The sequence below is a fragment of the Geospiza fortis genome, unplaced genomic scaffold (genome assembly GCF_000277835.1).
Source record: "Geospiza fortis unplaced genomic scaffold, GeoFor_1.0 scaffold186, whole genome shotgun sequence".
NCBI lineage: Eukaryota > Metazoa > Chordata > Aves > Passeriformes > Thraupidae > Geospiza > Geospiza fortis.
The window spans coordinates 5519542-5536969 of NW_005054331.1; the positions used below are offsets into that span (position 1 = coordinate 5519542).

The 17428-nt window shown below is 34.6% G+C and overlaps 1 protein-coding gene across 4 annotated transcripts in view; it reads right to left on the bottom strand.

The window, feature by feature from the left end:
- The window catches only part of ANKS1B (ankyrin repeat and sterile alpha motif domain containing 1B), a 409286-nt gene that overhangs the window by 287497 nt on the left and 104361 nt on the right, over positions 1–17428 (bottom strand). For all 4 annotated transcript variants that reach the window (XM_031057572.1, XM_031057571.1, XM_031057573.1 and 1 more), the window contains one exon: positions 5404–5569. In XM_031057572.1, the coding sequence (XP_030913432.1) occupies positions 5404–5569 (166 nt within the window). The remainder of the gene's footprint in view (positions 1–5403; positions 5570–17428) is intronic.

The following is a 17428-nucleotide window of genomic DNA, read 5'->3' on the forward strand; positions in this document are numbered from 1 at the left end:
AGATCACCAAAGTCCAACTCATGGCCCTGCACAGAACAGCACCAAGAATTACATCAGGTCCCAAAGTGTTGTTGAAACACTTCCTCAGCTCTGGCAGGCTCGTGCTGTGATGTCATGTCAGGTCCTGAAGCACTAGTAAGTTTAAATGGCCCTGATAAGCATTCTGAAGTTCTCTGTTCACATCCCTGCTGCTTAGAAAATTCAGCACTGATGGCAGGCAGGTAGTAATGATTTAGAATATGCACCACAATATCAAAAGCCTTCATGAACAGCCAGTTGTTTCAGAAACATTTGTGTTAATTAGGCTAAATTTCATAGAGTATTTTCAGCTGGATTAGACCAACTGTTACCCTGCCTCCTTTATTATGCTCTTCCCCCTACACAACTAAGATGACTTTCTTGATCATTAAATATCTTTCATTGAAAGTATTTAAGCCTGGGGAGTTGGACTGTAGGTCATGTGTTTAAGTGCACTATACCCTACTATCTCTGGTTTAAAAAGCATACTGAAATGAAATACAGCTCTATTAGCAGTCCTGCTTGAGGCAATTCAGGTGTGAGTGGCTTTCAGAAAGGTTTGTGTCTGACCCTTCAGATCAATTGGAGTTTCAAAGCGGTGAAGCATCGATGACTAAAGCTACACTCTTGAACTTCTATTCATCCAGATAATTTTTTATATCTGGCAGTGTGATGGGTTCCTTCTTGTGGCCACTTTTCACTGATTTGCTTATAACTAGAAAATAACTGCACAAAACTGAAGGTATAAATTATTAAAGTTAGAAAATATGTATTTGGGATCTTAGTCTCAATCTGGAAAACTGAAGTGTGCAAATATTCAGGATTACTGAAGTCAAACAGAAACTGATGATCTGACAAACAGAACTTTATTTACCAAGACAAGTATTTGATGATTTTGAAATTAAGCAGAAGACATATTTTAATGTTGATAAAAATGTTATCACAGCTAGGCTCTTTTTTCTATTCAGGTTTCTGGAGAAGAGACTCCTAGATATCTGTGTGAGACTGCTGACACAGTGTTATACAGCTGAGGTGATATGACGCATTGACAAGTTTTCAGGTTCATTTTCACTGTAATGACAGGAGAGGGATGCCAGGCTGAGAAAGCAAAAAAAACCAACCCAACCTTAATAGTGCAAAGAACTGGCCAACTTGGGGACAGTTTGGTAGATTGTATTAATTCAATGTCAACTACTTTTTATTATTTCCCTGTTGTGATTATGAGGCTATAAGAAGAAGGTATGATTAATTACAGATTTATTAACTGCCTGGTCCTCCTGAGGAGTCACTGGCATTTAAGCACAAACCAAGCAATTTTTTCTGATAACAAAAACATCCTCACTAACAACAGCAAGATTGCTTCAAAGTACACTTAGCTGGGCAAAGTAGCAGAATAGCTGCTATCTCTTTATTTATGTTTCAGCTCTTTGCCTTGTGTTTGCCTGCTATAGGCTACTAGCAACACATCACATATCTAAGGACAACTTTATCCCTGATAGAATCCGTATCTTTGATATAACCAAGTAGAGTGGTTGTACAAGAGCTATCTTTAAAATTACTGCCTTGGGAATTGCTGACTGTGCAGTGGCTGAGAGCTCAGCACAAGCGAAGCCCTATAGTATTCACCTTATTTTTCAGCTGGATTTTGCAGCCCACACTGAGTTCTGCTTTGCCACAGCTCAGCTGTTTTTAGAGTTGAAGATGGCTCACTAAGGTGACCCTGACCTGCAGCCACAGCAAAGTAACATAATGAAACATAAGCGGTTCTTGAACTAGAATTCTCTTATCCAATGATGATTCTCATGCAGTGGGCATAGAGAAATGTCTCTTGTCATTGAGATGCTTTATTAAAACCTTTGTTAATCTGCATAGACAGAACAAATTTCCCAAGGAAGGTGGTTGCATTTTTCTTCCACAAGTTATGTGGGAGAAACAGAGTTTGAAAAGTTCTATTTCCTGATGATACTCAAGGAGACCTAAAAATAGTTTAATTATTGCTGGCCATCACTCACTATTATTGAAAATATAACATGTGAACTGTCACCTGGTCTCACTCATGGGGAGTTTCTGCAGTAGAAATGGTAAAAGCAGACTCAAAGAGATATAAATCTCCCTGCTGGGTAAGGACATGCACTTAACTACCACTAAAAAACCCTAATGTAGCTCAGATTTCATTCAATAACTCTCCTAAATAAAATGGATGACACTATGAGGTGCAAGGATGGATTGTGGTACAGAATGTCTAAGCTACTAAGGGTACAGGTCAGTAAGGGTCTTTAACATCAGAGCCCCCTAAAAAAAAAAAAGTAGCCCCAATACCTTAATCAGTATTCTGGATTCCATATACATGACCAAAACCACACTAAATTCACTAACATCTTTTTGAATTAATTTACACTTTCTCTAAGATGATTTGTTGCTCTAGTTCACAAAATTTCATTACGTCCCTAAAAGCAAAAGGAAAATACTAACGCATGGCTTATGAACTAATAAAATTTCATTATTATTTTTCAAGATTAAATATGTCATGTGAATTTTTTAAATAGAAGAGCTGTGTAAAAATTAAAATGAATAGCAGAAATGCCTAGTTTAAGGGATACCGATACTGTTGGATACAGTACATATCCAACAGGACAATAGCCAATGGAAGAATCAGTCAGATTGATTAATGAATCATTATTTTATATTCATTTTATAAGATGGATCTATGAAATTTTAACCCCAAATTTATATTTTAATTAATGGAAAGAATGTTTTCAAAGAGCACAGTATTTCAGAATATTCCTATCATGTCTTAACTACTAGTTTAAAGGTGGAAATGATGAGAAATGCTTATACACTCTGCCAAACTTGTCCTATCACTCTATCACAGAAGAAAAGAACAGTTTAACTGGGACTGAGACACAGTCCTTTTTACTCTTAAATCTGTGCTAATTAGAAGCAATTGCTTTAACTGTGAGCATAAACCAACAAATGTAACCATTCCTCTTCCTATATAAACCTAATTTCTTGCAAACAGACATAAAAGTCACACAAAATAGGGTTTCAGAAGTAGAGTTAACCAACTTTACGACTACTTTCATTTGCTTTCTATTCAGTTTTTCTCCCTGAAAACAAACAAGCCTTTACCATCTGTCGCATGGAGTTCCCATCTTCTGTGATTCCCCACCAGTTCAACAACAAGACTTGGGAGAACTACAGAGCAGCCTGTTTTTTGTCCACAGAACTCTACATATCACATAATACAGAAATTTGAAACAGTATTCCCAAAGTTGGCATGTCTCAGTGACACAAAAACTGAGGTAAATTCAGGAAAAAAACCTATGCAGAATTAGATATTTATTTTAAATAAATTATGTATAATAATATGTAACTTATTCAAGCAATAAATCCATATAACCTAAAGTGGCAGGATGACTTCGCATACAATTACACCTTGTGCTAAATACCTTATAACTGAAAGTGTCATGATTTATTTCATTTGGTCCATTTCTAGTAAAAGATAAGAGCCAACATGATTCCAGATATGGCTTGCAAGCCAGGCCAGTTAGATAGTTTCTACATTTATAGCTTAAAATAAAACTACATTTTTCTATGCAGCCGAATGTTCTTCCCAATAAAATGCCAAGAGGAAAATATCATAGCGATATATGGAAAATTAACAGAAGGAATTACAGTACATTTGTATTGTCAACTCATTGATCTTGTTAGATCTTCTAAATATCATGCATGCCCTCATGAATGTTCTACAGCTTCCTTGGTTATACTGTAGGCCTCTGATACACACTATTTTAAACTTTACACAAAACATATTTCCAGATTAAGACATAAAAATGTCCTTTATAGCATCTGCGTTTCATGCTGATCTTAATGGATTTACTATGCCTAGGAAAAATGCTTGTGTTCAGCGGAAAGCACAATTCCAAAGCTGGTATTTTAACTAGTAAAAGCTCCATCTTGTTTTAAAAAATGGGAAGATTTGTTGTTGAGCCCCATTATTAAGAAGACAGGTAATGAACTCCCCCTACCAATTTATTGGGTATGTGTACAGTAGTCTTTCCACTACAATAAATACATTTATGGCAATTATTCAAGTAGAAGTGTGAAAAACAAAGATAATTTGCTATTTTCTTCCTCTACTGAAAAGCAACCCACAGTATTGTCCTGCACATACTAATTTTGTTTCAAACTATCAGAGCCAAAATCATCAAAGTCAGAAACAAGTAGTAGAAGTAAGTAGTCGTGCTGATGTTCAAGACAGATTCTGGTCCATTCTGTGCAACTATGCTACAAAGATGCCACCTTATTTTGTGCCACATTTTAGACTGCTGCTTATAATTCAGGTTCCAGCAAGTCTTCTTTAGCCCAAATTTAAAAGACAGGTAGGAACTATGATCCGCTCCACCTTACCTTGCACACTCCAAAGCTGTATCTTGCTATCTGGTGCTCATACACTATACCTGATATAGCCCTGGCACCCCTTCAATATTAGTTCAGCTGTGAAATCAAGAAGGTGCTTCCCCTTACACAGACCAGAGCAGTAGCATGATGTTAGTCAACAATCACCTGTCATCCTTGTACGTTACCCAAATCATGATTCCTAATCAAGATCACACAGGTCAGAAAGTCAATTGCCTGTTTCAAATAGGTCTCTGCTGCTGAGAACTGTCATTTATCACAGCAGACTCTCAGTACAATTACTTAGAGCAAAATGACTAGATTCTGAAATTCCTGTACCAGGTGGTGGCTAATGAAGAGTTCAAACAAGGGTAATGGAAGAGATCATATAATTTTGGAGAACATATACACAATTCTTACAGATAATATCATACTTACAGATAATATCTGACTTAGCATAATTCTATTAGTTTTTAACCATTTTAACTCACTGTTGTTCAAACATTATATATAACACAAACAGCAGTCTGTCAAACTGTCATTTAATATTTAATATTCTCTTAATTCTCATTCACCATTTAATTTTCAAAAATGGATCAGATATTCTTTCAAGTAACATGAAAATGTAGAGTACTTTGAATTTTGAAGTAGTTCCATAATGTTGTTGCTAAGGGGTACTTAGAAAAAAAAGAAACAGGTTGGTTAAAGGATTACTGCAAAAGGCTTGTCTGCAAGAAACTCTTTCTAATTTGGCTTTTTGCAACCTTGTATTTATCTAGGAAAGTCCTTAAACATCGGCTTTGCTTTCACTTCTACAACATTTTGCTATTAATCTTTATTCTGATGTGAAGCTCCTATAGTAGCTAATGGAAGACTATAATCACACTGTGATAAACAGAGAACTGCATGCTTAAAAACATAAACCTACATATTCTATAGATTAACACTTACACCAATGACTGTGTGAAGGATTATTTGGTGATTTACCTGGTCTTGAGGAAGGAACTCTTGCTATCTCTAGGGAACAAGGTTTTTTGGTGACTGCTACGTCTATGGAATCACAAAGACTACTGTCATTTTCTGAAGGAACTGCATCCAGAGGTACAGAAGGTATTGCTTCCAGTGCATAACCTCTCTTCTTTGAATAGGATTCCTGAAATGCAAAAAATTAAGTAGGTAAGAGAGATATTTCTCAGATGAAAAGGACCAGGCTCAATAACTCTGGCTAGTAGGGTTTAGAATTCAGTAAATTAAATACCTCATTCTGCTGAAATCCAAACTGCAACAGACCAGAAGAATTAGTTGCATGCTAGAAGAAAACACTTATTTCTTTAAATTTCTGTATAATACAGTTCTTTTTCAGTTTACAGAAGAACTTCATTCATCAAACTTTTTATTTAATGAAGACAGAATTGCTGCTTTTGCAATACCTATTTTGCTAGCTTGTAATTCAGGGGATATCTCATTTTCTTTTTTAATTGTATCTCATGAGAGCAACAATTACATTAGCCACTACAATTACATTCTCTTCAGGGATGGTTTTACAAAATATTTATATTACATATAAGAAAACTTAAAATACGCCTTCTACATATGGATGGAAGGATCCCAGGCTGTGAATGAAGATGAATTACTGCTCTACATTTGAGCAAAATAATGACAAAAGGTCCCATAATAGCGATATGTACAGCAAATTCCACTGATTAGCAAATGTTGAGGGAGGAGGAAAAAAGGAATTAGAAGTTTTACTGGTACAGTAATCCAATCAAGCAGACTGTTCAAGTTTCGACCATGAATAACAAGATAACATCCTGTTTCAACAGAGATTTATATTTTTTAATCCCAGCAGAAAGCAATTGAATGGGCAAAGACATATTTTCACATGTTTCTTACATTGGACATACAGATGTCTCTGAAAGTCAAGCATCAGACACAAATCAAATATGATATAATAAAAGGCAAAGGGTAGGAAAGCACCCTGACAGTTAAATACTATCATAAATACTAAGAAAATGATTGAAGAATGGGAAGTCTAAAACAAAATGTGGAGTAACAATTTCTTCACCAAGAACTTATATTACCTAAGGTAAGCTAGGGCTGTAGGTAACAGTGCCTTTTTGGATAAATGATTTATACTGTTAGCATATAATTACATCACTCTTAGTTTTTTGGGTTTTTTCCTGGTCATTGTGGTCATTTTATCTTTATGTAAGTTCATAGTTAGGCAATAATTCAAGGCCTCTCAAAGAATAGGGTTAAGATGACACCAAGAGTAGCTTCACTTCAAAATTATTGATGACTTTGGTAGAGAAAGATTTAAATCCCAGGTTAAATTAACAAAGAACTTGAAAATGAACACTAGTAACTGTGATCAGGGAAAAAATCATACAAATAAAATAAATAGAATAAAGAGAATAATAAATAAATAAATATAATAAAATAATAAATTGAATACTAAGATGCATTTGTAATTAAAAAATTAGTATGTACCAGCAAACAATACAAAATTGGTGGTCAGCATTCAAAAACATATCTAAACGAGGAATAAGATTGTATCTCTACCTGTTTCTACCTTTCCAGTTTCTACCTAGTCAGATTATGAGCTCTCAGTATTAGTAATCTCACATATATAGACTAATAATAACTAGTTTCACGTCGTAGACATTATAAAGATTACAAGATTTTGCAAGTAGGTTTCCTGCAGTTCCAAATGTAACTTTATCAGCTTAAGCCATTTCATTCCTTAAATGAAGTTAATAGAAAATTATACAGAGGCATTGAAGCAGCTGAAGTGCAACTGCAGGACAAGAGAAGAAATCCTTCCAACCTTGAAAAAAAAGAGAATTTTTATCCTGTCCATTTAAGTCTGCTGTAAAAAGGCAGAGGCAAAAATTTATTTACCAAAGCAATGACTAAAACAGGAGACTTCAATTTAATCCTTGTACTCTTCAAGAAACCATTTGGCATTTAAGTCAGAATGCCAAAACCCTAATTATAGTAAATCTGCCTAGAGAAGCCCATGAAGAAATACTGCAGCCTTAAAATTGTCACAAAACACCAAAGGGAAATTCTGTTCAGTGCTTGAGTTCAGCTGCATTAAAAAAAAAAAAAAATTAAAAGTTGATACATCAAACATTAGAATAGACTTTGAATCATACTTTGTGTCACCCAACATTCTGTCTGTAAAGGCAGCCAACAGTGCTGACCTAGAGAACAGTGAAACCAGCCTGAGATTAGGTCAAGTATGCAGTAACTGCTCCTCCTTCTGCAACACCCTGTTGGTCTCGCACTTCCTAGTCAAAAGGTGCTGACTTTGTTTCACATGTGTACCAATCCAACTTTCTAAAATTGCTTTCTCAAGTTGCCCTTAGAACACATGTTCCCATTCATAGTTTGCATGCCCCCATTTTGTTTTTAACTATCTCACCAAGTTTGACATTGCTGTTTCATACTTTAGATGGTAATGAAGGGTTGTTCTTTACTTATCCTCTCCTTGTAATGTCACAGACATATGCACTTGCCATGTCCTCTCCTTTAGGGAATGAGAAATACTAACCTACCTACCCAGCTGTTCCAGGATTTTGACCATCCCTGTCACCCTTCATCCTCTCAGTTTTCAATGATGTGACAGGGATGACATTTTCTCAGATTTCCTGATTCCAGATGAGGGCTCACCAAGCAGTCATACTGACATAATGATTTTTTTGTACTCTACTCCTTTCCTAATTGCTCTTAACATTCAATTTGATTTTCTGAATGTTATTCAACATTCTGTAATTAACATTGCATGAATATAGATGTCAGAGAAGAATAAATAAAAATGATGGGATTACTCAGAAAATTGTCACAATGTACACTACCAGCAACTAAAGTCTCCCTAATTATCTCTCTAATAAATAAAATATAATAATAGTATATCCAGCAGAAGTTAAATGAGTTAGAGCCAAAAAAGAATTGTTAATACTTTAGAAATCCAGAAATTCTAGCAACTCATTAAGTGAAGATGATAAACCTTTAATAAAAAGTGCTTATGTAGCAAAAAGAAAAAAAAACTTCTCATCACTGGCATTGCAAAGTCTTCTGGTTGCTGCAAAATGTTCTCCATTTTGCTGGTACTGAGCACTTCTAGAAATTTTTAAGATCTAAACTAATTCACCAATTTAAACATTAGCAGATGTAAGATTTTATCAGGTGTGATGCAATGTGATTCTGTTCTTTTTTAAGATTGAAAGATCTCAATCAACTGCAATAACAAGTAACTACAGTAATACCACATGTCCAGGTTATTATCAACTCCATAATAAAAAAATCCTAAAAATACTTATCCTTTATCTTTAGCCCCGAAATCAAAATCAGAGTATAATTTTTGTTTTAAAAATAGAGATTATTCAATCTCAAGTTTCTATTAACTGCTCCAAATTGCTGAACATGAGACATATAACTGACCACCAACATCAAGACAGAATTTATCCTTATTTGAAATTATAACTTCACAAAAATAACGTACTGGGCTTCTAGCACATTAAAAGAAGTAGGTTTTTTTGTGGAAAGGATAAAAATACATACACAGTAGAAGCAAAAAAGCCCCCAACATTGAGAGAGAGTGAGTCACTTTAGTGGGAAATCACTAGAGAACAGCCACCCATAGTGATCAATGTAAATTAGATTTTTTGTCTTGTAGAAAGAAACAGTAATGTGACACTGAAGTTGCAGAGCACATGCCAGGGACACACTGTGGCCCTTATTCATAGGCCTGCAGTCAGCTGGGTCTCCTCTGAGCATAAGTTTGAAAGCATAATACCTATGATACACTATTGAAACCTGCACAGGGGTAAGAGATTGTTAATCAGTGGGAATGAAATTGTTCCTAAAATATCTATTTTTGGCCATTGCAAAGGGTTATACACAATTGTGAAACAATGTGCCATAATATGACTAAATCTTCAAGAACTACATGCTGTTGAGTTGGACCTTTTTTTCTACATTTTCCAGGTTTTTAGCTTCCCTTGCTTCTGCCTTCTATATAGTCTTGCCTTCATTTTAAGAATCAAACTGAAGGATGTATGACTAAGGGCTGAGGTATATGCAAGTTTGTGTTTGTATGAGCTATGAATAGAAATATAGAGAGTCAGGAGGCACCTAATCTGAACTGACACTCTGACAAGAAGATAGAATTTGTACTTTACACAATTTTTTTCATTCTGTCAATAACCTTTCCTATAAAAATCAGGTCACTTGAAGCTTTATTACTTCTCTGGAACATGGGACAACACACCAGGCTCACACATGACTCTCCTCTTAAAGCAGAAATAATCAGGGAAACACAGAAAGGAGGAATGCAATGTATCTGCCACCTTTAGAAATATCTTTTTCATTTATATAGATAGTGAAGAGCAGCTATTAAATTCTGACATACCCCTTGAGATTCACCAGAGTATTGTGCTGTCTCGTCTGGCTTGCTGAAGGCCAGAGGACCAGCATCTAGAATCCACGTGGCTGTCTGTCTATCATAGTATGATAAATTCTGCCCAGCTGCTCCTTCGAAGAGTACTATGACACTTCCTTAATGAAACTTTGGAGAGCTATTGATCTTGTATCCTCCATCAACCCAAAGTTCCTGATTATCCTGAGAGTGAGCAATGAATATTGCATTTATCCCATGTATGTCATGTAATTATGGAATGGTTTGGGTTGGAAGGCAGCTTTAAAGGTCATCTAGCCAAACCCCTTGCTATGGGGAAGGGTGTCCTAAACTAGACCAGGCTGCTCAGAGCCCCTGACCTTGAATGTTTCCAGGGATGGGCATCTACCTCCTCCCTGGGCAAACTATTCCAGTGATTCACCATGCTCACTGGAAAAAACATTTTCCCTACATTTAATCAGAGTGTACTCACAGACTTCTTGACATTTGTAAACAGACTGATATATAACCTTGTTGGATTGGGACACTTCACACTGAAATATTAATGATAAGTAACTGAAGGTTGCTGAGAGGAATCAAGAATTCAAGCAAGAAAGAAGTCCTGACCAGTGACTCAAGATAATTAGAACAGTTTTCTGACATGCAGCAAGGTGGAAAGGGAAATGTGTGACCTGAATGGCATTGCACAAGTTTGCCAAAATAATGTACTAAGCAAAAACAACTGAAAGTATTTCCTATGTCACAACAATCCAAAACCCCAAGTAGACGGTGAAATATTTATTTTGACTGCCTTTCCAGTCAAAGATCTCAGGAATAGTACTATAATTTATGGCTAGTAAAAACACATTTATCTATTACTAATAATTTAACCAAAGCAAGTTTCATGGTATCACACAATTAGAATAATTTTTCATGAGTCAAACTATCATAAATGTTCGTTGTTATGACAGCTAGAAACACTTGAATGTGTAATTTGTCATAGAACATATAATAAGGTTCATGATATATTACAGAATCTGGAAAATCACCAATAATCTCCTTTAAAGGTAACGACGCTGGAGGATCTACTCTGGTCTGCACAAAGTATTTCTAGCATGGATTTTAAAAGAGTAGGATTTTTACCCTTTCACCAATCATCCGAAATTGCAGGTTTGCAGTTGTAGGAATACTACATGTACAGAGTTAACTGAAATACTTATTTCCCTTCAAAACCTGAAACAGCCTTTTTAAGTTTCAGAAAGCCTTCTACAGAGCTGAGAAAAACATCAATTTTAAAAAGCGTGTTAGGAATTGTCCTTTTTAGTTAGAAATGTAAATATAATGTTTAGTTTTTCAGAAACCATTCAAAATTTAGATTTGCTTTTTCAAACTTTATGTATGAAAAATTGATTCTTATTTATATAACACCCAAATACAGGTTTATTTTTCTCCTTTTCCAATGCATAATTTCAAAAATCCATATTTTGAATTAAAAAGTTCATACAGAAGCTGCACAGAGATAAATCCCTGAAAGCTAAAGGTTCCTACAATACCTTACAACACAAAACTCACTAATATAGCCTAAACTAGAAATGTGTGAAGACACGGGTAAATTGTGAGCATAATGAATGCAGTGCTAACCTCAGCAGCAGAAACATGTCACTATATTTTATGCAGTGTTTTCATAATTCTAACTGGCAGATATTCAGCATTTCAAATGAAGCTAGATTGTTGTAGTCATGTTACATGCTTTCCCATGCATTCAACACTCAGGCCATGGAAAAGAGCAGGTGCTTCCTCTAATCAATAACTCACTGTGACAAAGAATATACTGAAAGTGTATGTAATGTGGTTTATGCAAATGTTAGTGGTTGTGTTTGGTGATGTAGTGTAATATAATAACAGTTTTAATAAACAATTCTTAGTTTGGCTGAAAAAAATACAGTTATAAACAAGAAAGCAATTTCCAGTTTAAATATCCTCCTTTTTTTCTAATGTTTTCATGAAAGATATTTTAAAAAATTATATTGTGTTTGAATTTGAAGCTGTGGGAAAATGCCTCTTTAAAATAAAGGCTATTATATTAAAAAAAAGACAAAATGAGCTTAAACCTAAGCTCCATGGAAACAAAACTTCTCTGCAAGATGCTTATGCTCTAATGCCTAGGTTTTAAACACACACACAGAGCTCCAACTGAAGCAGCAAATATGAAAACTAACCCCTGACATTATAAGGCTGGTAACCATGGAAAATGTTAGATACTGAAAAAACTTATACGAAAGTCAATATTTGACAGCAAACGCAGATAAACAATTAATGCACTACTCATGTTAAGCAGACTCACATTTCTCACATTTTATAGCTTAATTTCTATCAACTACTCTGTCATTACATGAAAAAGGTATGTGTTGCTGTGACGGGGAAATAAGAACTGATCGCACTTAAGTAAATCTTGAAGAAAAACACAACTGCTCTGTGAATAGCAACCTTACAGCTGTAAACTGATTTGATTGGAGAGCAGATAACTTCACTAAAATGACACATTATGGGAGAAATCTTCTTTGAAAAGAGAGATTTAACACCAAAATATGTTAATCCATTATCTATTACAAATAGCCTGTATATTTTTAAAAATATTCTATATTTGCCCATGCATCTTTTTCTGAAGTAAATACTCAAAAAAATTTGCACAATAGAAACCAATTAATTGACATCACATATAATAAATTTGATAGAAGAGACAAATAAATATTCACTACTTCAGCAAAGACAATTTTCCATGTTCAAAAGTTTTTGAAACTGAAGAAAGAAAAATTTAAGTGTGTTTGGTATAAAAGTTATTATTGCAATAGCATAAACCAAGACTCTCTTAGAAGAAATATCTCCTACACATGCTCCCACAGTAAAATAGAAAGAACAAAAAAATATTTTTCAAAATACTAATGTTATGGAGAATTGTATTGTCAAAGCGAAAGAATGTTTCACTTTGTTGTGAATCATACTTTTATTTGTTACGTAACTGAAGAGAAAAGTGAAATACGAAATTAACAGAAAAAAAGTTTGAGATTGTTCTTTAAAGATCCCAGCAGCATGCAAAGTTTGTAAAAGTTAATACTTCCTGATTAAATAGTACCAAATAAACTTTGCAGATATTTCAGCAATGTGAAAACTCAGCCTAACAATAAAAGACAGTTGGAGGGAAGTAAGCTACTGTAAGCCAGAAGTGAGGCTTAAAAACAGTAAAACAAGTTATTCCATGGCAACAGGGGAAATACGCACATTAGCAGTAAACACAAGTTAAGAGGATATTGCCTGTATCTCCTATATTCCTAAATAACCCAGTAATTTTCTATTTCATACCATAGTTCAGAACAGTAGTTCTGAATGGGAACATATGAACTTTGCTGTTTCCCAGCCAAAAGTGTGCCAAAGCCCACTAACATTCATAACATGGATTTTTAGTTCAATGGATACAAAAGGCTCCACTGCTCAGTGCTATCTCCTCATACTGCCTATATTCTTGGCAATTTTATGAGGGCTGATGCGGCCATGTTGAATTTCAGCAGCTAAGACGGAAATACAAGGACAATACATGAACATAATTACTTAATTCATCACTGAATGGAAGTCATTCCATTAATAAACATGCTACTTCCATATGGATCTTTAAACAAGGAATCCTACCTTTTTACATCAAAGCTCTATCGCTTTAATTTTTACTATAATGATGTCTGTGGTATGAAAATCTACCTATTCATTGCAAATTCTCAGTCCTAGATACTGTGAAATGGAAACAGAATGTAAAGATCTCATAAAATTAAATTAATAAAGATTATAAGGGAACCTAAACCACATTTTCAACAACATTTGAACTTAAAAATTTTTCTATAGGTTCACTGCAAGATTCCAGTTTGGAACAGCAACGACTGTCTATTTAACAAGAATTAAAGGGTCTTGCTTCAGGTTTGCAGTCATACTAGCTGTAATGAATACTTTTTTACAGGTATTCTCTGTTAATGTTGTTAATTCCTTCATATACAAACAAACTACTACATCAGAGTTTCCCAAAACCAAGATGGTAAAAAGTTCTCAGACAAGAACTTTTTCCCTAATGATTCTATTGCTCTAGGTTCTGATTCAATTATTTTCTTATATTTCATCAAATAATAACTCATCTTCAAAATAGCAATGTAAATGCTAGCAGTTAAACACTCAAGTAATTTGCAAACTCAAGATCCTTTCAAATTTTCGTTATTGAGAAAACAGTGTTGTTAAGTAAAAGAAATTTGCTACTTGGAATGCGTAGATGTCACATGAAACCATCTAAAGCCAGACAACAGGGAACCCTCGGCAGTGGGTCTTTCTTCTTGGGTCAAAAAATGATATTTCAGCTGCTCAAAATTTAAACTGTGGAGTGTGAACATTTCTTTGATCTTACAGTCCTGGTGAGAAATAACTGTTTGCGGGAGAAAGATGTTAAGATTGCTATCCCTGAGAGGCACCTCAAAAATTGCTCATGAACCTTACAATAGAACATTATCTCATACAAAAGAGATTATAAAAAAGATACACTCAGTCTGTCCACTTTGCAAGTGGGTAGAAAGGACTGAAGGAAAACCTTCTGCTTTGTCAGCTGTGTACCCTAAGTGCCTTGGTGTTTAACGTGCACATAAATTTAGCTGAAAAACTAGGCATGTGGTCAAAAACATCCCTGATTTCATGTCTCATACTGCCTGGCTCACAGTGGCTTCCTGTTCAACAGAAAAGAGCAATCAGTCAAATACCTTCAGAGATGTTGACACTTTCTTAATGATACAAGAAGCAAGAATATCCAGATGGGTTTCTGAAGGAACATTCTGCTGTCAATATTTATTTTTCACAATGCAGTTCACTAAAAAAAGATTTACGTGTATATAGAACTGCTGTCTGTATGTAGTATCTGCTAATCATAAAAGCTAATTGGGGACAAACCTTTTGCTTTGCAAGTACTTAGACTGTTGGGCTAAAACATTGTCTGAGAATTATATACCCAATTTTGCTAAATTCAAAATTAGGTAGCTATAAATAGGACTTAGCATTGCCTAAAGATTTTATTTTCTCTCTTTTTCTTCACAGTATAAAATATTGTGAAACAAAAACTAGGATGTTATAAAATTATAGCATCTCCAAATATAATACAGTTGGCATGATACTGTCAATTTATTAATTTACCTCAATGTCTTCACACTTAGACCTTTTATCTCAAAAAACTGCAAAACGCCTGGTGGACCATTCGTGTTATACAGAGACATATTTATAAGTTTTTTTTTAAAAAAGCTATCTCCCCCTTTCACCAAAGGAACACAGCTGTTCTCCATACTATTAGGAGCATTACTGTGACTTCTTTTTATTATAGTAGATTTTATGAAACAAAACTGCTTATTGCTTCTGGAAAGTGGATAGAGCATCTGCATTCTACAGCAATATATATGATTAACATTCTAGGTAAAAAACATGAAACATGAGATTCCCATTTTCTAGCTGAATTGCCTTTTTGAGTGACCTTAAAGTAAAAAGAAGTATTTCACTATAATTGGCTGATCACATTTTCTATCCAAAGTAAATCCAAAATACCTTTTCATGAAAACACGAGACAATGTAGTCTTATATATTTCCTCTGGAAGTCTTAAATAAAGTCTTCCCCAAATTCAGTTTCATTTATTTTACATCAAGTTCATGAGTTCTTAATTACAGTTTGCTAGTAGTGAAAAAAAATCATAACAATCAGTTTGGGATTTTAAGAAACCATAAATCTTAGACTAGTTTTGAATTTTGGTGGGGTTGAGCACATTAATGCTTATACTTAAGAAATTCATTGATTCAGGATCTATCCCATTTTTAGACTCAGTATAATGGATACCATCATTAAAGGTTCTCAGTAAAATACAACCACCAGACATGACTTTAAACCCAAGCCATGCATTTCCTTTTGCACAGCATGAGAGGATTCACAGTTAGATAGTACAGAGTTGTTCTTTTAAAAAGTCCAGCTGCCAGTCAGGTCTTTTCTTCAGAAAGAAATCAGGTCTATAAATTTTACAGACTTCTCATGGACTCGCTCTACAAAGACATGATTTTCCATACTATAAAAACTGAAGTAAGAAAAAATATCCCTCACAGTTCCAGTATTAGCTTAGTTCTCAGATGTATTTTCAACATAATTAAAAACAAACAAAAAACCCATAGAAAATAGGTTTTTATGCTCAAAACCAGTCCCAAAATGTCAAGTGTCTTTAAACAGCCCTTCACAGAAATACAAGCTGACACAAAGCTTGACTGCATGGCTAATCAGTGTAAAAAATCCATGTCACAATCACCATGTCCAGATATCTCTACTCAACTTATATCTTAACTCCAGACACCCCAACACCAGCACTTTTGTGCATAAACTCTTCCTCCTATTATTATGGTAGGAGCAACAAATACAATGTATCTATGATGGCTTTTTTCCCCCAGGAAACATTCACAGTAAACAATTAGTAGCCCAATTCGGTCAGAATAATCAGGAAGATCAACATAAATTTTCAGGTTTTAATACACTGCTCTAATATTTTTGTTATGAAGCAGCTGAAGTCCAAACATGAATTTTTTTAACATTAAATGGAATTTCTTTCATGTACAAAACTAATTGCCATGTGCTACTGCTATCTGTTCACTGGGCATTTCAAATTGATTTTTTTCCATTTTCCCATAGTTTGAGAGGCAGCACTGAAAGTAAATACATTCCATGAAAGTGTGTCTTCTGGTTACCACTAAATTTTAAACACACACACAATAAAATGCAATATAGTTTTACTATGCAAGATCTTCCCAGATTACCATTGTGACATGTTTCAGTTAGGTATGTGACAGTGTTCAATTCTACAGTAATTTCTACATGAATTTTAATACCATTAATAGGAATTAAATTTAATCTTGTAAACCACTACAGTCATCAATATTTCAGATTATTTCTGACATACGTCAATAGTTCCAGTACATTTTGACACCTCTCTCCTTTCATCCTGTTTAATTTTGCTGTTTCATGATCACACCAAGAGATAACACATCCCAGAAGTGACTAGATTTACACAGTGCTGGACAGGGATAGCCAAATTTTCAAAACCAGTCATTTATAAACTGCAGAGGCAGTCCTAAACTTTTAAAGAAATAAGCCCATCTGAGGTCCCATAGCCTTACAGAGGATTATAGAACATAGGTGTTAGCAACAATATGAAAGAGACCTCTGGAAGCCATCTTGTCTAAACTTGCAGTTGAAGCAGAGCTTAGGAGCTTGACCAGTCAATTCTGAAAATATGCAAGGATAAACAGACTATAACTTCTGTAGTTATACTACACACCTGTGTAGTGGTGTGTAGATTACACAACTAGCACAGTAAAAATGCATTTGCAACAAGACACTTGCAAATTTACATGGGCAACTCAAAATTTACACTGAAAATTCAGAAGCTACATATGCAATACATACCACATGCAAGAATAAAACATTCAGCTTAATTCCTTAAACCACAATCAGAAAATGTAGCATAGCACCAAAATAAACCACAATTTTTTCAATATACTTATTTTCTT